The sequence below is a fragment of the Cherax quadricarinatus genome, chromosome 4 (genome assembly GCF_038502225.1).
Source record: "Cherax quadricarinatus isolate ZL_2023a chromosome 4, ASM3850222v1, whole genome shotgun sequence".
NCBI classification, from domain to species: domain Eukaryota; kingdom Metazoa; phylum Arthropoda; class Malacostraca; order Decapoda; family Parastacidae; genus Cherax; species Cherax quadricarinatus.
Window position 1 is genome coordinate 39,423,346 of NC_091295.1, and position 19,823 is coordinate 39,443,168.

A 19,823-nucleotide genomic window follows, 5' to 3' on the forward strand; every position below is an offset into this window, starting at 1 on the left:
GTATTGGCAGGCTGGTGTGTAGGCAGGCTGGTGCGTTGGCGGACAGGTGTGTTGGCAGGTAGGTGTGTTGGCAGGCAGGTGTGTTGGCAAGCAGGTGTGTTGGCGGGCATGTGTGTTGGCAGGCAGGTGTGTTGGCGGGCAGGTGTTTTGGCAGGCAAGTGTGTAGGCAGGCTGGTGTGTTGGCAGGCAGGTGTATTGGCAGGCTGGTGTGTAGGCAGGCTGGTGTGTTGGCGGGCAGGTGTGTTGGCAGGCAGGTGTATTGACAGGCAGGTGTGTTGGCAGGCAGGTGTGTAGGCAGTCAGGTGTATAGGCAGGCAGGTGTGTTGGGGCAAGTGTGTTGGCAGACAGGTGTGTTGGCAGGCTGGTGTGTTGGCGGGCAGGTGTGCTGGCAGGCCGGTGTGTTGGCAGGCAGGTGTATTGGGAGACAGGTGTGTTGGGGCAGGTGTGTTGACAGGCAGGTGTGTTGGTAGGCAGATGTGTCGGCAGACATGTGTGTTGGCAGGCAGGTGTGTTGGCAGGCAGGTGTGTTGGCGGGCAGGTGTGTTCGCAGGCTGGTGTGTTGGCAGGCAGGCGTGTAGGCAGGCAGGTGTGTTGAGAGGCAGGTGTGTTCGCAGGCAGGTGTGTCGACAGGCAGGTGTGTTGACAGGCAGGTGTGTTGGTGGGCAGGTGTATTGGCAAGCTGGTGTGTTGGCAGGCAGGTGTGTTGGCAGGCAGGTGTGTTGGCAGGCTGGTGTGTAGGCAGGCAGGTGTGTTGGCAGGCTAGTGTGTAGACAGGCTGGTGTGTAGGCAGGCTGATGTGTTGGCGGGCAGGTGTATTGGCAAGCTGGTGTGTTGGCAGGCAGGTGTGTTGGCAGGCAAGTGTGTTGGCGGGCAAGTGTGCTGGCAGGCAGGTGTGTTGGCAGGCAGGCAGGTGTGTTGGCAGGCAGGTGTGTTGGCAGGCAGGTGTGTTGGCAGGCAGGTGTGTAAGCAGGCTGGTGTGTTGGCGGGCATGTGTATTTTCAGGCTGGTGTGTAGGCAGGCTGGTGTGTTGGCCGGTAGGTGTGTAGGCAGGCAGGTGTGTTGGCAGGCAGGTGTGTTGGGAGCAGGTGTGTTGACAGACTGGTGTGTTGGCGGGCAGGTGTGTTGGTAGGCAGGTGTGTTGGCAGGTAGGTGTGTTGGCAGGCGGGTGTGTTAGCAGGCAGGTGTGTTGGCGGGCAGTTGTGTTGGCAGGCTGGTGTGTAGGCAGGCTGGTGTGTTGGCAGGCAGGTGTGCTGGCAGGTAGGTGTGTTGGCAGGCAGGTGTTTTGGCAGGCAGGTGTGTTGACGGGTAGGTGTGTTGGCAGGCAGATGTGTTGGCGGGCAGGTGTGTTGGCAGACAAGTGCGTTGGCGGGCAGGTGTGTTGGCAGGCAGGTGTGTTGGCGGGCAGGTGTGTTGGCAGGCCAGTGTGTTGGCGGGCAGGTGTGTTGGCAGGCAAGTGTGTTGGCGGGCAGGTGTGTTGGCAGGCAGGTGTGTTGGCAGGCAGGTGTGTTGGCAGGCCGGTGTGTTGGCAGGCAGGTGTGTAGGCAGGCAGGTGTGTTGACAAGCAGGTGTGTTGGCAGGCTGGTGTGTTGACAGGCAGGTGTGTTGGCAGGCAGGTGTGTAGGCAGGTAGGTGTGTAGGCAGGCAGGTGTGTAGGCAGGCAAGTGTGTTGGCAGGTAGATGTGTTGACAGGCAGGTGTGTTGGCAGGCAGGTGTGTTGACAGGCAGGTGTGTTGGCAGGCAGGTATGTAGGCAGGCAGGTGTGTAGGCAGGCAAGTGTGTTCTCAGGTAGGTGTGTTGGCAGGCAGGTGTGTAGGCAGGCAAGTGTGTTGGCAGGTAGGTGTGTTGGCAAGCAGGTGTGTAGATAGGCAAATGTGTAGGCAGGCAGGTGTGTAGGCAGGCAGGTAACTGAGTTAATTTCATTATACACCTGATGTGATTCACGGTGACTGCACTCGTTGTGAGTTGTTACTCTCTCTCTCTCTCTCTCTCTCTCTCTCTCTCTCTCTCTCTCTCTCTCTCTCTCTCTCTCTCTCTCTCTCTCTCTCTCTCTCTCTCTCTCTCTCCTCTCCTCTCCTCTCTCTCCCTCTGCTCGCCTCTCTCTCTCTCTCTCTCGCTCTCTCTCTCTCTCTCTCGCGAGTTTTCACACAACTACTAAGGTTGCCGACGTTTGTTTCCCGTAAAAAAAATTTGAACTGTTTACCTGAAAAAGATCACCCGTTTTAGAATTAGATAAAACCCGATTTAGAATTAGAATGCGATCAGGTTTGACCCACTTATCTTTTGTTAGAAAATTTTGAGTTATTCCTATCATGAGAAATATTTTGATGGGAATCTTTTGGCAGGCATACCTGTATAGAGGCATACCTGTATACATGCATACCTATAAAGGTATACCTGCATACCCCTAGAGGTATACCTGTATATATGTATACCCCTAGAAGTATACCTGTATACGTGCATACCACTAGAGATAAACCTGTATACATGTATACTCTTAGAGATATAACTTTATACGTGTGTATATTTAGAGGTATACCTGTAGAGGAATACCTTTATATATGTATACCTGTCAAGGTATACATGTATACGAGTTGAGGTATACCTGTCATATTATTCCTTGAAGGGGGGAGGAGGAGGAGAAGACCACCTTTCATGCTATGTGAAGGGCTGCCTTCCCCTTCCTCGAATCAGACGTGATTATGTGACCTGCCACCAGGCGCTACACCACTCTCCTACATATAAACAAAATAATAATAATAATTATTATTATTATTATTATTATTATTATTATTATTATTATTATTATTATTATTATTATTATTATTATTATTATTAATTATTATTATTATTATTATTATTATTATTATTATTATTATCATCTTATCAACGTTTCACACTCGACAATGAGTGAAACGTTGCCCCCAGTAAGAGATTTTTCTATAGCCTGTAAGAAAGTGAGATTCTCTCACCTTGTCACTCCCAAGACCTGCGCTCAACTTCCTCTCCACTGAACACCGCGTGTTTATCTTGTACGCAGTTTCTGTATTTAAGGGGCACGTCAGTTCCCCTGTCTTCTAATAATATATTATTTTTCCCCTATAATCTTCCTTGTCTATAATTACTATCGCATTTGCTTTGTCTGCTTTCGTAAGGTGAAGTCCAGGATCTTTCCTTAATTCATGGTATAAGTTAACAAATCTTTGAGGATAACTGTGTTGCAGAGGTTTGAGCTGTGCAACATAATTGTGTTCAAAGATTTGTTAAGTTATACCATGAATTAAGGAAAGATCCTGGACTTCACCTTACGAAAGCAAATGCGATAGTAATTATGGACAAGGTAGATTATAGGGGAAAGATAAACATGATATTAGGAAACAGGGAAACTCACGCGCCTCTTAAGTTTTCCATTTTTTTTCGTTGTGTAATAACTGAAATTTGTTCCATTTGTATATCACGTCGTTGTATAGTGTGGCCCACTGAGATGACTTGATTTCTATCAGATGGAATGTTTACCGTGTCCTCAGTGGATGACACTCCCGTGCAAATTCCAGCATCGTCAGTAAAGGATGGTACAGTGCTGGGATTTATGTATCTGTCTGTGCCTGATATAAGGATGGGAAACAAAAGTTGGGGTTGGGTACTTGAGGAACACAGGTTTTTCACTGTTACAGCCTCTGGTTTCACTTTGTTTACCATTACTGTCTGCGTTCTGTTTGAAAATGACTCGAATATTCATCTATCTCTTTTCTAGTTATTGCTATTGCAAGCATTTGGTGAGGTATTACACTGTTGTCCCACTTGTTCGAAGGTTTTTTTTCGGAGTCAGTGCACGCTACATCGACATTTTGTATGTCATAATAGACCAGCAATTTCGAAATGCAGGTGCTGCTTACTTAAAACTGTTTCTCTGGGCTGCGCAGTTGTAATTCCGTGTGACTGGCAGTCGTGTTTCTTAGAACCCTTTTCAAAGATATGTTAACGAGAGACGTTAGCGACATTGATCTATAGTTTTCATCAGGTACTTTACTGCCACCTTTGAGGAGTGGAGCTGTGACGGTGATTTTAGTGGCTGTGAGATGGCTCGTGCATCCAGGTTCTTTCCCCACAAACAATAAATATAGAAATCCACGATTCTGGGCCTGGGACAGAGAGCACAGGCAAGCAACAGTGACACTATGTAAATACAACGCACAGTGCGGGTTGTGGCATTATATTATAAAGACATTTCGCCCACCAGTGACTTTATTAATTGATAAAGTCCCTGGCGAATGAAATTTATTCACAATTAAAAGGCCACAAGTAGCAATATGTGTTTTATTTACACCTCATCATGGCTTCCTAGTAAAGTACAGCTGATGTCGGCCGTATGTCGAGTCTCGTTTCCTGACGCGGGTCTTAGTTATATGATGACCCACCATTGGGTCCTGGAGCCTTTTGGGTCATCTGACCCTCGCTCACCCCTCCAACCCCTGAAAAATTAAAATTATAATTTAAGATTTGTGTATTAATATCATTTAAGAATTGTGTCACGGGTATTTAACGTCAGTTTTGTTCTCTTTGCAGAGCAGAGTTCAACTGTTCTGCAGCAGCAAGGTTCTTCTTGAACTGGATAACTACGTGAGTGAACATTGTTGATGGGAAATGATGAGTGGAGTGAACCTCAGCCTCTGTGCTCAGCCATGTGCACCTCGCTGTACCACACATGGCTCTTACACCAGCTGCTGCCTCCTGTGCACCAGCTGCCTCCTGTGCACCACCTCCCTCGTGTGCACCACCTGCCTCGTGTGCACCACCTGCCTCGTGTGTGCCAACTACCTCTTGTGATCCCCTGTCATTCTGTCGTGCCGTGTCTGTAGTTCCTTCCCTGTCACGCTGACTGCCACGCTGACTGTCACGCTGACTCTGCCACACGAGAAAAACACAGTGAGCAACATAACTGGGTGGGGAGTGACGTGGGGAGTGACGTGGGGAGTGGCGTGGGGAGAGCCGCAGGAGAGTGGCGGGAGTGAGGACCTTGTCGCGTGCGGCACTGGACGCTGGTGGGCGGCGGTGGGTGCGGCATAATGGGGTGAAGCGGGCGGGGCAGGTTGTGACGTCATCAGCTGGGTGGGGCCGGGTCATGCAGCGCGGGGCGGGGCAGCGGGGGCACGGGGGAGGGCGGGGAGAGGCCTGGGGGTGCGGCCGGGGGCCTGACGGATGGTGATCTCATGTGTGCTGCGCGTGGCAGCCACCAGGGGGATGTCTGCCACCCCAGGAGCGCCCCGGGGGCGCCGCCCCACCACTCCCCTCCCCCCGAAACGCACTCCCCTCGGAGCCTGGGAGGGGGGGCAGCGGCAGGTGACCCCCCCGGACACCTGACCCAGCCCTCGCCCCGCGCCCTCCCCCAGGGGCACCTGCCGGGGCGCCTCACCCGCCTGGGGAGGTCCCCGGAGGCGGAGATGCCCGAGCGGGTGTGGACGGTGCGGGGCGAGGCGCGGGGGGCGGCGGGCCCCGACCAGGTGATCATCACTGACATCTGTCTCAACCACAAGCCAGAGCTGGCCCTCAACACCAGCTGTGTGAGACCCCAACACCTGCAGCAGCAACACCTACAGCAACTCTCGGTCGCTGACCTTCAGAAGCAGGTGGGTCGCGTACCCTACGACCAGCGCCACCTGCTACAGCAGGCGCCGCTGCCCTCCACGCAGCAGGAGGCGCAGCAGGAGGGCTGCAGCCTGCTGGGGGCGGCACGAGCTTTCTTGGGGCATCTCTTGACGCTGGTACGGAGCGGGGCAGTGTGTGCCCGGACACGCACTCAGCAGAACGGGGTAGGCGAGGCTGGGCCGTCAGCGGGGGAAAGTCAGCAGAGAGCAGGGGCTGTGGGAAGACCAGCCTCACAGCAGCAACAGCAAACCCTCACACAGGTGACTCGTCTCAGAGCCACCCCTTCCTTGTCAACCCCTGGGAGAGTTGTGGCCCGTCGCTCCGTGACCCCGGAGCCGCCCAAGACCCCGGAGATCGAGGTGAAGGTGACGGAGTCCCCGTGGGTGGCATTGGGGCAGCTGGTGAGGCTGCAGCACGAGAGCCGTCCCCCATCAACCTCAGCAGACCCTGTCTACCTCAGTCCTGAAACGACTAGCACTCTCCAACCCTCACCAGGTGAGTCCCCCACTATCACTGTTATTCTTGTAGAAAACGAGCGTTTGTAAACAAAGCCAGAGAACAATTATTATTGGTATTATTATTATTATTATTATTACTATTATCATTATTATTATTATTATTATTATTATTATTATTATTATTATTATTATTATTATTATTATTATTATTTTTGTTATTATTATTTTTGTTATAATTATTATTATTATTATTATTATTATTATTATTATTATTATTATTATTATTATTAATTATTATTATTATTACTGGTTTTCTTGTAATAATGAGAAATATAATGAAATAATACTAAAAATCATTATTAATAATTATTATCAGTATTATTATTCACGTGGAAGCAAGGCCACTCAGCGGCTGGGAGGTTATGAATTATGATCCGAGAAAGGGGGAGGAGACGCTGAGGCTATCTTCCAGTTCCTCGAATCAAAAGTCCATCAAGTCACGTACAACCCTCTAACATCCATACATACACATAAAAAGCCTTGTCACTGCAACAAGAGGTGACACTGTCTTACGAAATTTGTCACCGAAATCCACACCTGCTTTTACCTAGGCATCCAGTAGGTGAGTTGGATCAAGGACAACATATTTTTACCAAGATTACAATGGTTGACAAAGCACAGCTCTGGACTTCAGTAGATCTGCGCACTCTGGACATAAACAATGGAGTCGATGTACTGTCTCGTGGCTTGCTCACAGTCAGTTAGGTCAGCTAAAGTTTGTTAACTCATTCCTTAGCTAAAAATACACACACAAAAAAAACTGATATACGATGTTTTAAAACACTGAAATGCCAAGTACAACAGGCTACAACCTAGAAATAAAAAGGCACACTAATCCAAAAAAGTGAAAGATGTCAGGTGAGATGCTGATGAGGCTGGTTCATCCACTAGAATCTATTGCCCATAAGGCTGAGTCACAGCAGAGTCAAGGAGAGTAACGTCTCTTTCATGATGATGTAGAGTGTGATGACTCTTCGGAGTCAGGTGGACATAATATACGTCTATGTCGGGAACGAGGAAAATCCCTTCGACAAAAATTAGAGCAGTCTATCCCTCAGCGACGTGCCCCTGGCAGCTAGAATCTTACCCTCACCATAACTGAAAACAAACAACAGTTAGTAGATATCATATGATCATATGCGAATATCGTCAACAGGATGCAGAGAAACTTGAGCTTGTTATAACAGGAAAAGAAAGGCCTGTAGAAATAGGCTCTGGTGATTTGATCAGCCAACAGTGATTTGATCAGCACAAAGGGGCTGACGTTATCATCGTGCAACAAGCCATACATGTTGCAGCGACTGAGCAGAAATACGTCATTGTTGGTGTAGATGATACTGCTGTTTGTGTTATACTTTACCTTTATGTGCAGGAAGGATTACAGAAGCCAAGATAAGCCCCTATTACGAGCAGAAATATTACTGATATCCAAGGTACTGCAGAGAAATGCCACAGTAACATTGCTTCAATGTCAGCAGGTTATGCTTTAACTTGGTGTGATACTGTGGCAGTGCGCTCACGCGGAAGAACAACAACAGCGTTGTCTGCATTGGCAAGTGGTGTGTCTGTAGATATCGTAGATGATGTTGAGACTGTCTGATCCGACGTGATGGGAGACAGGCAACAAAATTCATAGCTACCTGTTATGAACAACCACAGTCCATATCCACGTCACGAACCAGGATTAATATGTAGGCTGCAAGGAGCAGGAGGTCTGCAGCGGCAAGCACTTCTAAGCTTGCCACACTGGCACTCGCCACAGATATTCTCTGAGAATGTTAAAGATACTCATTTGCAGACTCATATAAGAAAGAATGCACCTCAGTTATAACCTGTACGACTGAGTCACAATGAAGGATGAAGGAACAAAGGTCAGAGTCATTGTTACCGAGGACTGCAGATACGTATTTAGAAGATGAAATCAACAAAATATTTAACATAGTCACAAAACTGAAATACCCCAGGGATTTTGTTGAGAAAGCTTTAATGTCAACTAGGAAAACTTTCTACAGGATTGAACCTAAAGAAAAGCCTGCAAGGAAAAATACAATGAAAAATTGGTCTACCTGCGTGAGGCACTGAAAAAGTTCAATATAAACCTTACTTTCAAAAATATTGGGACAGTGAAACAGAGAGTGATTAAAAACACACTTCCTGATAATTTGGGAGTTGTTTACAGAGTCCCACGCACTCTGTGCTCGCTCTCATATATTGGTCAGACAGGTAAACCTCTGGAAACCAGATTATCCCCACATCAGTATTCAATCAGGATGGGCCAGGAGTCGAATGCTGTTTAACCATGTCAGATCTTGTAATCACCCACCGGGGTGGGCTGCTGCCCAAATCATTGTACCCAATAGTTCTGTCATGGACAGAAATATAACTGAATTCTCTCTCTTAAAAGATGGTAGGAATGCCGTATGTAACTCAAATTATGGGCTGTACAAAATCGATAGTTATTTAGTGGAGTCAATTGTGCACAACTTTAAACAGCAATGTTATATAAAAGTGCAGGATTGCTCACTGTGCCAGGAAGTGTCGTAATGTTCCGGTGACACTAGACAGGAGTCTGCACACTGAGCATCATGTTACGTCCGTCGTGAACGTCGACATAATGTATAACCCGCCTGGATACTACTGCATGAAGGTATCGTAAAGTTACAAACACAAGGCCAAGTGGTTGCAGTCAACATGATTGATATAACATCAGTGGCGAGGGGGGGGGAGGGTTATTGAGGTCCTAACCCGTCTAGATACAGCGGTACAAAGGTACACATAGTTGATTGCAACAGGGTGATTGCAACTAGTTTAATGGTATTATCCGCTACTGTAAATTAATCTCTTGTGTCACATGACTTGTTCTCAGCGGTTAAAAGAATCTTAGGGCTGCCTATTAAAATCTAATTATCCTACCCCCTGCCATCTGCAAACTGTGAGGCCTAGCCCACCCGACCCATAAGGGGTGGGGAGTGGGGGGCATGTGGGTGGGTGGCATTCATCCGTGGCTCTCACACTCCGAGAGAGGTGCTGGAGGGTGTCACTCACGCTGCCAGACACTGAGAAAACTTCCCCTCATTTCTCCTGTTTCTCCGTTTGTAACATTGCACAGCTCCTGATGACACACTGAGAAGTGTGAAAGTACTTGAGCAAAACATTTCCACACTCCCCTTCCGTGGCTTTTCCCTTATATAAAACGAAAATTTGTGTATGCATTAATTTCGCAAAAATGCTTCTGAACCTAACGAAAAAAATATATTTCATTGTGTTTATTTAATATTAAATTATTGTAAATTTATAAGTAATATATTTAGTTGGATTAGGCTAAATTAAATTTCGCTTGTTATAATAAGGTTAGGTAAGTTTTCTAAGGTTCTTTTGGTACAAAATCATTAATTTTTATATTAACATAAATGAAAAAAATGTTTTAGAGAAAATTCTAGAAAGAACTTAATTTTAAATGAGTTCTTGCTAATTGACGAGTTTTACCTATTCGGCACGACATACACACATACTCACATACACACACACACACACACACACACACACACACACACATACACACACGCACACACACACACACACACACACACACACACACACACACACACACACACACACACACACACACACACACACACACACACACATATATATATATATATATATATATATATATATATATATATATATATATATATATATATATATATATATATATATATATATATATATATGTACATATACATGTATATATATATATATATATATATATATATATATATATATATATATATATATATATATATATATATATATATATATATATATATATATATATATATATATATGTCGTGCCGAATATGTAAAACTGGTCAATTAGCAAGAACTCATTTAAAATTAAGTCCTTTCTAAAATTTTCTCTTATACGTTTAAAGATATATTTTTTCCATTAATGTTAATGTAAAAATTTTTAATTTTGCACCAAAAGAATCTTAGAAAACTTACCTAACCTTATTATAACAAGAACAATTTATTTTAGCCTAACCCAACTAAATATATTTTAGATTTGTTTACAATAATTTAATACTAAACAAACACAGTGAAATATATTTTTTTCGTTAGGTTCAGAATGATTTTGGCGAAATTATTGCATACACAAATTTTCGCTTGTCCTATATGGCAAGATGAGCGTTGCTATTTAAGCCAAGATCGCAAGTTCTGCCTATTCGGCACGACATATATATATATATATATATATATATATATATATATATATATATATATATATATATATATATATATATATATATATATATATACAATGTGTGCGTGCGTGAGAGAGAGAGAAAGAAAGAAAGAGGGAGATAGATAGATAAAGAAAGAGAGTGTGTGTGTGTGATAGATAGAGACTGGTAGAGTAACAGTGTTGGTGTAGTTAGTTAATAACGTAATACTGGCAGAAACAGTTTTATAGGACAAAGAAATTTACGTTACACGGTTTAACATTCCTTTGCTTGCAAAATGACGACAAAAGTGCGTAGGTGTTCTGAAGCTGTCACGTAATGCAGCGGGCCAGCAATACTGTAGCTCCTTGCTGCTGCTGGTGCTGCTGGTGCTGCTGGTGCTGCTGGTGCTGCTGGTGCTGCTGGTGAGTGGCAGGTGGTGCTGGTGGTGGTGGTAGTGGTGGTGATGGTATTGATGGTTAGTTGTGGTTAGTGGTGGTGATGTTTGTTGTTGGTGGTAGTGGCTGTTGTTGGTGATTGTGGTGGTTGTCGTTGTTGTTTGTGGTGGTGGCTGTCGATGGTGACTGTGGTGGAGATAGGTGGTGGTGGTGATGGTGGTGTTGGCTGGGATGGTGCTGGTTGTGATTAGTAGGGGATCTAACCCGTCGTGATATTACCTTTAAAGTCACTACTTAAGCAGTCAATGCTTCAGCAGTCAATGCCTCAGCAGTCAATGCTTCAGCAGTCAATGCCTCAGCAGTCAATGCCTCAGCAGTCAATGCCTCAGCAGTCAATGCCTCAGCAGTCAATGCCTCAGCAGTCAATGCCTCAGCAGTCAATGCTTCAGCAGTCAATGCCTCAGCAGTCAATGCTTCAGCAGTCAATGCTTCAGCAGTCAATGCTTCAGCAGTCAATGCTTCAGCAGTCAATGCTTCAGCAGTCAATGCTTCAGCAGTCAATGCCTCAGCAGTCAATGCCTCAGCAGTCAATGCCTCAGCAGTCAATGCCTCAGCAGTCAATGCCTCAGCAGTCAATGCCACTGAAGTCAATGCGTCATTATAAAGTTTGGTTGCTGGTCCACTTATTGTTAATTCTTGTTCCAATATTGACTAAACTCATTGATGCACTTAACACTTAAATACCCACTTGTATAATAATAGGTTAAGTGAGTCTCATCAGGATGGTGGTAGCTGATGGTAATGGTGGTAGAAGTAGTGGTAGTGGTGGTGATGGTAGTGGTGATGGTGGTAAATACTGTAATGATAGCTGTCTTCCCAAGACACAACTAGTGCAAGGTCGTCAGACGAGCCTTGTGCTAGTTAGGAAGGGCAGTTAAACTAGTTGTTGTAGTATTTGTATGCTTTAGAAAGTAGGACTGAGGACTTCTCACTGTGAGGTGTCATTTTTCAAGAGTTCTGTAGCTGTAGTTGTCTCTGACAATCACCTCTGGCCTGCCTGTTGTGAAGATATGCCGAGTGTAGGCCAGAAGGTAGCGCTTAACTGGAAGATTTCGTGCATGTTACCACTGAGTAGTGCTGCACTGTTCTCTCCGTTGTGTTCAAGCCATCCTTGGAGGGACCGAACTTCTACTTCGGTCGGTTTAGCACCATTCTTTCTGCAGTTTTGGTCATGCAGTTGGTTAGAAAAAATTGGTCTTAATTTGCCAGTCTCTTTTGCTTTCCATTTTGGGATCTTTGTGATGGTCATTCTCCAGGTCTTTGGGAGCAACCTTCTACTCAAGCTTTGTTTAAATAACAAGCAAGATCGGTTCCTCTCCTCCCGGGTCAGCACGCAGTAGCATGGAACGATTCCACTGTTGTCACTTCTTGGTATCACGACTTTCTTTAGCTCTTGTTTATGAACTGAAGCATCAAACTTCGCTTACAAAACGCCGAATCGTAACGTACTGCCTCTCACCAGTACCTTGGTGCTTGGAATGACAAAAGACTAACGTTTCGTAAACAGACAGAATACACCAAGTCATGAACCTTCTCCACAATCAAAGCCATGAAAACCATGACCATTCTACACGTTTAGTAATTATCTAAACTCGATTCGTCTCCTCAATGACCACTATGCGCCAGCACTGACTCACACATCCCTTATGATCAAGGCTCGAACAGAGGTATCATGAAAGCAAGCAATACGAACTATGCTTCAAGTAACCAAGTGATCTAAACCAACCTGTCTCAAGCTAGCAGTTCAACTCCCTGCTCTCGGGAGCAGAGTTGAATACATGAACGTCTGTCTCGTTTCCAAAATTCTCACTTGACTAACATGCTCTCAGTCAAAAAATGAATAATCTTCCTCAAATAACCTAAAGGGCTTAGGTTTGAGAACGACCTGCCTAGTATGGGCTAGTAGGCCTGCTGCAGTGTTCTTCCATACTTAAGTTCTTATGGAGAAACTTCAAGGAGACAGCCTCTTCCCTCTACACCAACACACGACCTTTCATCTCCTGCACACACACATGGCAACACTACCAAAAATAAAATACTTGAGAGCGCTGCAGAATTACACTGCCAGCAGTGCCACCACACTGGTCCACAACCATTAATACACTACCTGCTAGAGTGCCAGGCGGCACTGCTACCACTTGCTCATAAGCCACTACCACTATCATTGCACCAGGAGCCTGACGAACCTGCTGTCTTTCTTGCATTCGTAAAATGTTGGTAGAATTACCGACACTGTTAGGCAAGAAGATACATGAGACATCGTATTGCGGAGAAATGGTCTGGTCATACCGACAAGATGTGGGAAAAAGACATTTATGTATAGTTCAGGACATTTATTATTGGAAACGTTTTGTCACAAGTGACTTCTTCAGTCCACTAGGACTGAAGAAGCTACGTTTCACCCTCCAGAAGTTTTGTTGGTTTGATAATACTCCTCCACAGCGAAGTTTAGTAGCCTGGAATCTTAGGACTCACTCGCCATGGGTTCAAAACCCCACCCGTTCCCTGGCTTGTCTACAATCGTGTCATTACGATTTCGCGAGAAATGAGACACTTGTGCAATATTTGGATATGTTTAGACTGACAGCGTTTAGCCAGCCAGTGATTTCTTCAGTCGAATACAGAGAAGAACGGTGGAAGATGAGGAGTAGTTTGGGGTAATAAGTCCCTCAGCCTGGAGTCGACGAAGCAGATTTTAAACTTCAAATCTGTTTCGAAACAATTCTGAAATATTGCCCAGTTTCAAAAACCACTTCTAAACTACCACGTAGTTTAGAAGTGGTTTAGTATTGTAGATAAAGATGATCAATGTGCAACAACTGGGTATCTTTATTTGTAGATGTTTCCCCATCCACTGGATTTAGCAATATAAATTCAAGGACATAATGGAAAGACTGTAGAAGTATATACAAAAGACGAGGTAATCAGTCCCCCATTCCTGGAGTTGGTGATGAGCACTGTGCTCTTGAAGTTGATAAATGAGACACTTGTGTAACACTTGGGTGAGACACATATACAACACTTGGGTGAGACACATATACAACACTTGGGTGAGACACATATACAACAATTGGGTGAGACACATATACAACAATTGGGTGAGACACATATACAACACTTGAGTGAGACACATACAACACTTGGGTGAGACACATATACAACACTTGAGTGAGACACATATACAACACTTGAGTGAGACACATATACAACACTTGAGTGAGACACATATACAACACTTGAGTGAGACACATATACAACACTTGAGTGAGACACATATACACTTGAGTGAGACACATATACAACACTTGAGTGAGACACATATACAACACTTGAGTGAGACACATATACAACACTTGAGTGAGACATTTATGCAATACTTGGGAGTTTTATTCGCCACGTTCTGTATTGCTCTGTACTGTACGGGCTCTTAAATAGCACAGGTCAAAGTGCTCTCCTTGCAGTGACCACCCGTATTGTGACGTTTTTCTACGTTTTCTTCTACAACCTCCTGTTGTTCGCATCCATCTGTACCACGGTATCTAGATCTAGAACCGGCGGTACCGAGAAATGCAATTAGCATTACCTAGAAGTAGAACTAGACAGAGTACCACTGGTGCACACAGCTCTGTTGGTGGCAGTGTAGTAGTAGTAGCAACAACAGCAGCAGTAGCAGCAGCAGAAGTAGCAGTAGTCGTAGTAGTAGTAGCAGTAGTAGTAATAATTGTAATGGTTGTGACATTTACGGAGCACCAGCAGAGAAGTAACGTCAGTAGTTGTCACAGAAGCAGACAGTGCGTCTCGATATATATCCTCGGTGTCTGAATGAAAATTATTCCCCTAGCTGCCTTTCGCCACGTCCTCTCATGTTTACAAAACAACTGCTCCTAAACTGCTCAAAATACTGCCCTGAAACTGCTCGAAATCCATTACACAACTTCTGGAAAACTATTTCGGGCCTACTGCAAAATTATTTTTACTGGCCTACCGGGAAACCTAGTACCGAGGTTAAGTTATCAGATGACGGTTCGTAAAGTCTACGGAAAATTCCTGCCACATTTCAGTAAGCTGAGGACCGCACGCGGGTATACCTGGAGTATACCTGCAAAGGATTTCGGGGGATCAGTGCCCCCGCGGCCCGGTCTGTGACCAGGCCTGGCAGTGGATCAGGGCCTGATCAACCAGGCTGTTACTGCTGGCCGCACGTAGACTGACGTACGAACCACAGCCCGGCTGGTCAGGTACTGACATGAGATGCTTGTGTGGCAAAAGGCACAGGTTGGCGGACAAGCTTTTATATGGGGAGAGAGCTTCTCCCCTTGTGTAGAGCTTTGTCGAATCATGACTTGCTGAAGCTCTACACGGAGTGGAACGTGATAAAGCTCTACAGTACACCAAGAGAAAAGTGACCTGGTAAGGCTCTAGAGTGAAACGTTGTCCCAGTAAAAAAATCCGGAAGCCGTGCGTTTTCTACAGATAGAAGTGAAAATAAACTATCGTTATCCTAGGTTAGGCTAGGTTAATTTGGTTAGTGGATTAGGTTAGGTTAGGTTAGGTTAGGCTTGGCTTGGCTAAGTTAGGTTAGGTTAGGTTATACTAGGTTAGGTTAGATTAGGTTAGGCTAGGTTAGGTTAGGTTAGGTTAGGCTAGGTTAGGTTAGGCTAGGTTAGGCTTGGCTTGGCTAAGTTAGGTTAGGTTAGGTTATACTAGGTTAGGTTAGATTAGGTTAGGCTAGGTTAGGTTAGGTTAGGCTAGGTTAGGTTAGGTTAGGCTAGGTTAGGTTAGGTTAGGCTAAGTTAGGCTAGGTTAGGCTAGGTTACGTTAGGTTAGGTTAGATTAGATTAGGTTAGGTTAGGTTAGGTCCGGTTAGGTTAGGTTAGGTTAGGTTAGGTTAGGTTAGGTTAGGCTTGGCTAGGCTAAGTTAGGTTAGATTAGGTTATACTAGGTTAGGTTAGATTAGGCTAGGTTAGGTTAGGTTAGGCTAGGTTAGGTTAGGTTAGGCTAAATTAGGCTAGGTTAGGCTAGGTTGCGTTAGGTTAGGTTAGATTAGATTAGGTTAGGTTAGGTTAGGTCCGGTTAAGTTAGGTTAGGCTAGGTTAGGTTAGGTCCGGTTAGGTTAGGTTAGGTTAGGCTAGGTTAGGTAAGGTTAGGTTAGGCTAGGTTAGGCTAGGTTAGGTTAGGTTAGGCTAGGCTAGGTTACGTTAGGTTAGGTTAGGCTAGGTTAGGTTAGGTCCGGTTAGGTTAGGTTAGGTTAGGCTAGATTAGGTTAGGTTAGGTCCGGTTAGGTTAGGTTAAGCTAGGTCCGGTTAGGTTAGGTTAAGCTAGGTTAGGTTAGGTTAGGTTAGGTTAGGTTAGGTTAGGTCCGCTTAGGTTAGGTTAAGCTAGGTTAGGTTAGGTTAGGTTAGGTTAGGTTAGGTTAGTCTGATTTGGCCACTTTCATTAAATTAGTTTGGTTAAGTTAACATAATTTAACTTAACCAAGGTACATTGTTTTGGATGCAGGTGAGAATGATTTCTCTGGTCTGGGCGAAACGTGCCGGTGACTGATAAAGGAGAGTGTGAGAATGGTGCTGGAGAGGAGGAAGGGATAGAGAAGGGTATTGGTGGCGGTTGAAAGAGGATGACAGGGGGCGGGGGAAGGCTTGAAAGGGTGGTGGGAGTGGTGGTAGTGGTGGTGAGGGGAGGTTGGGGAATCAGGGGTTGGTAGGGGAAGCAAGGGGGTGGTAGAGGAAGCAGGGGATTAGCATGGTACAGAGACCTTGGTCAACTGTAATGTAGGATTTAACCCAGCGTTCTCCTCCCTCCTCCTCCCCTACCCATCCCTCCCCCACCCCACAGATACACACACACACACACACACACACACTGTGTACGTGGTGAGTCGCCCCAGATGGGGGGATTGTTTGTGAAACCAGTATATTCTACACGCATACAACAAATATTCACCAAGGGAGGAAGGTGGGTTAGGTGAGACGAGTGGGTGAGTAGGCTCTCTCTCTCTCTCTCTCTCTCTCTCTCTCTCTCTCTCTCTCTCTCTCTCTCTCGGTGCCTTGAAGAGGTGAGTCAGCAAGACCTGGAAAAGTGAACCAGGTCAGTAATAGTCTTTCGTGTTCAACAACGGCTCTCCACGATAACTCCTTTGTAGTGTTGAACAACGACCCACCAGGAGAACACCTGTGTAACATCTACGAGCCACCAACCACGACAACTGTGTACTATCTACGAACGACCAATCACGACAACAATTGCGTAATATCTAGCAACGAACAAGACAACACTTGTGTAGTGTTCAACAACGACTCGCCACGACAAGTGTGTAGTGTCTCGCAACGGCCCTTGTTATGTACTCACCTATTTGTGTGTGTGTGTGTGTGTGTGTGTGTGTGTGTGTGTGTGTGTGTGTGTGTGTGTGTGTGTGTGTGTGTGTGTGTGTGTGTGTGTGTGTGTGTGTGTGTGTGTGTGTGTGTGTGTGTGTGTGTGTGTGTGTGTGTGTGTGTGTGTGTGTGTGTGTGTGTGTGTGTGTGTGTGTGTGTGTGTGTGTGTGTGTGTGTGTGTGTGTGTGTGTGTGTGTGTGTGTGTGTGTGTGTGTGTGTGTGTGTGTGTGTGTGTGTGTGTGTGTGTGTGTGTGTGTGTGTGTGTGTGTGTGTGTGTGTGTGTGTGTGTGTGTGTGTGTGTGTGTGTGTGTGTGTGTGTGTGTGTGTGTGTGTGTGTGTGTGTGTGTGTGTGTGTGTGTGTGTGTGTGTGTGTGTGTGTGTGTGTGTGTGTGTGTGTGTGTGTGTGTGTGTGTGTGTGTGTGTGTGTGTGTGTGTGTGTGTGTGTGTGTGTGTGTGTGTGTGTGTGTGTGTGTGTGTGTGTGTGTGTGTGTGTGTGTGTGTGTGTGTGTGTGTGTGTGTGTGTGTGTGTGTGTGTGTGTGTGTGTGTGTGTGTGTGTGTGTAAAATTAAACTATGTGTAACCACAAGAAGAAGCCTATTCTCGTGGAGTCACATCTTGAAAATATATATACATATATAAATAGTGGTTGTACCACTATATATATATATATATATATATATATATATATATATATATATATATATATATATATATATATATATATATATATATATATATATATATATATCGCTTCAATGGTTAACTTTTTATTGTTGCAAAGAAAAAACAATAATTCTGGCATCCCTTCTGCCCCAGTTTTTTCTCTGGGTTTGCAGGTGTTGACTCTCGTTATCACTGTTGCAGCACGATGACAGCGATATCCCTTCTGTCATGTATTTTTTACTACTTCGTATGATAAGCACGTCTTCTGTCTTCCTATCAGCCAGCCTGGCATCTGTAGTCACTTTGTAGCTCTACCTGGTATTTTATCCATGTGTTCCAAGTTGTGGACTCCATATAACCGCTCCTTACTCCACCTTGAGCCATATGTATGCTGTTTGAGTCATATGTATGTTGTTTGAACCTAAGGTATGTTGTTTGAGCTTAAAGTATGATGTTTGAATTTACGGTATGTTGTTTGAGCTTAAAGTATGATGTTTGAATTTACGGTATGTTGTTTGAACCTAAGGCATGTTGTTTGAACCTAAGGTATGTTGTTTGAACCTAAGGTATGTTGTTTGAACCTAAGGTATGTTGTTTGAACTTAAGGTATGTTGTTTGAACCTAAGGTATGTTGTTTGAACCTAAGGTATGTTGTTTGAACCTAAGGTATGTTGTTTGAACCTAAGGTATGTTGTTTGAACCTAAGGTATGTTGTTTGAACCTAAGGTATGTTGTTTGAACCTAAGGTATGTTGTTTGAACTTAAGGTATGTTGTTTGAACCTAAGGTATGTTGTTTGAACCTAAGGTATGTTGTTTGAACCTAAGGTATGTTGTTTGAACCTAAGGTATGTTGTTTGAACCAGCGGTGATCCCTCGCAGGGCACGGCAGCCAGCATCCCAAATTCTTTTAAAAAATTGAAAAACTGGCAGCTACTCAGCCTAACAATAATCTGAAACTTCCTGGAAGCCCTGGTCGTCAGCAGTGGCAGTTTAGAGCCGATCGAGAGAGGCATTCTCAGAGCAGTGGACAGAAAGATCTATGAGAAAAAGAAAATAAAAGCCAGGCATCTACTGTAATTAACCTGTTTCTGAGGGTGGATAATTAGACTAGAAAAGACCACTTCATTGTCTTCTCACCAGGTGTTACTAGGTCAGAGGGACTCAATACAGACCTAGTTACGTGACGGAATTTTTGGGGTTAAAGTGTAGAGTTTTATGTGCGTGTGCGTGTGCGTGTGTGTGTGTGTGTGTGTGTGTGTGTGTGTGTGTGTGTGTGTGTGTGTGTGTGTGTGTGTGTGTGTGTGTGTACTCACCTATTTGTACTCACCTATTTGTAGTTGCAGGGGTCGATTCATAGCTCCTGGCCCCGCCTCTTCACTGATTGCTATTAGGTCCTCTCTCTCCCTGCCCCATGAGCTTTATCATGCCTCGCCTTAAAACTACGTATGGTTCCCGCCTCCACTACGTCACTTTCTAGGCTATTCCACGGCCTGACTATTCTATGACTGAAGAAATACTTCCTAACATCCCTTTGATTCATCTGAGTCTTCAACTTCCAATTGTGACCTCTTGTGTCTGTGTCCCATCTCTGGAACATCCCGTCTTTGTCCACCTTGACTATTCCGCGCAGTATTTTATATGTCGTTATCATGTCTCCCCTGACCCTCCTGTCCTCCAGTGTCATCAGGCCGATTTCCCTCAACCTTTCTTCGTAGGACAATCCCCTTAGTTCTGGGACTAGTCTTGTTGCAAACCTTTGCACTTTCTCTAATTTCTTGACGTGCTTGACTAGGTGTGGATTCCAAACTGGTGCTGCATACTCCAGTATGGGCCTGACGTAAATGGTATACAGAGTCTTGAACGAATCCTTACTGAGGTATCGGAATGCTATCCTTAGGTTTGCCAGGCGCCTGTTTGCTGCAGCAGTTGTCTGATTGATGTGCGCC

General features: G+C 45.0%; 1 protein-coding gene across 1 annotated transcript in view; it reads left to right on the top strand.

Annotated features, from left to right (window-relative positions):
- Positions 1 to 5,162: 5,162 nt before the first annotated feature.
- LOC128684568 (uncharacterized) overlaps positions 5,163 to 19,823 on the top strand; it is a 247,377-nt gene continuing 232,716 nt past the window's right edge. Inside the window, exon 1 of the mRNA XM_070095846.1 lies at positions 5,163 to 6,138. Coding sequence (XP_069951947.1) covers positions 5,208 to 6,138 — 931 coding nt within the window. The 5' untranslated portion in view covers positions 5,163 to 5,207. The remainder of the gene's footprint in view (positions 6,139 to 19,823) is intronic.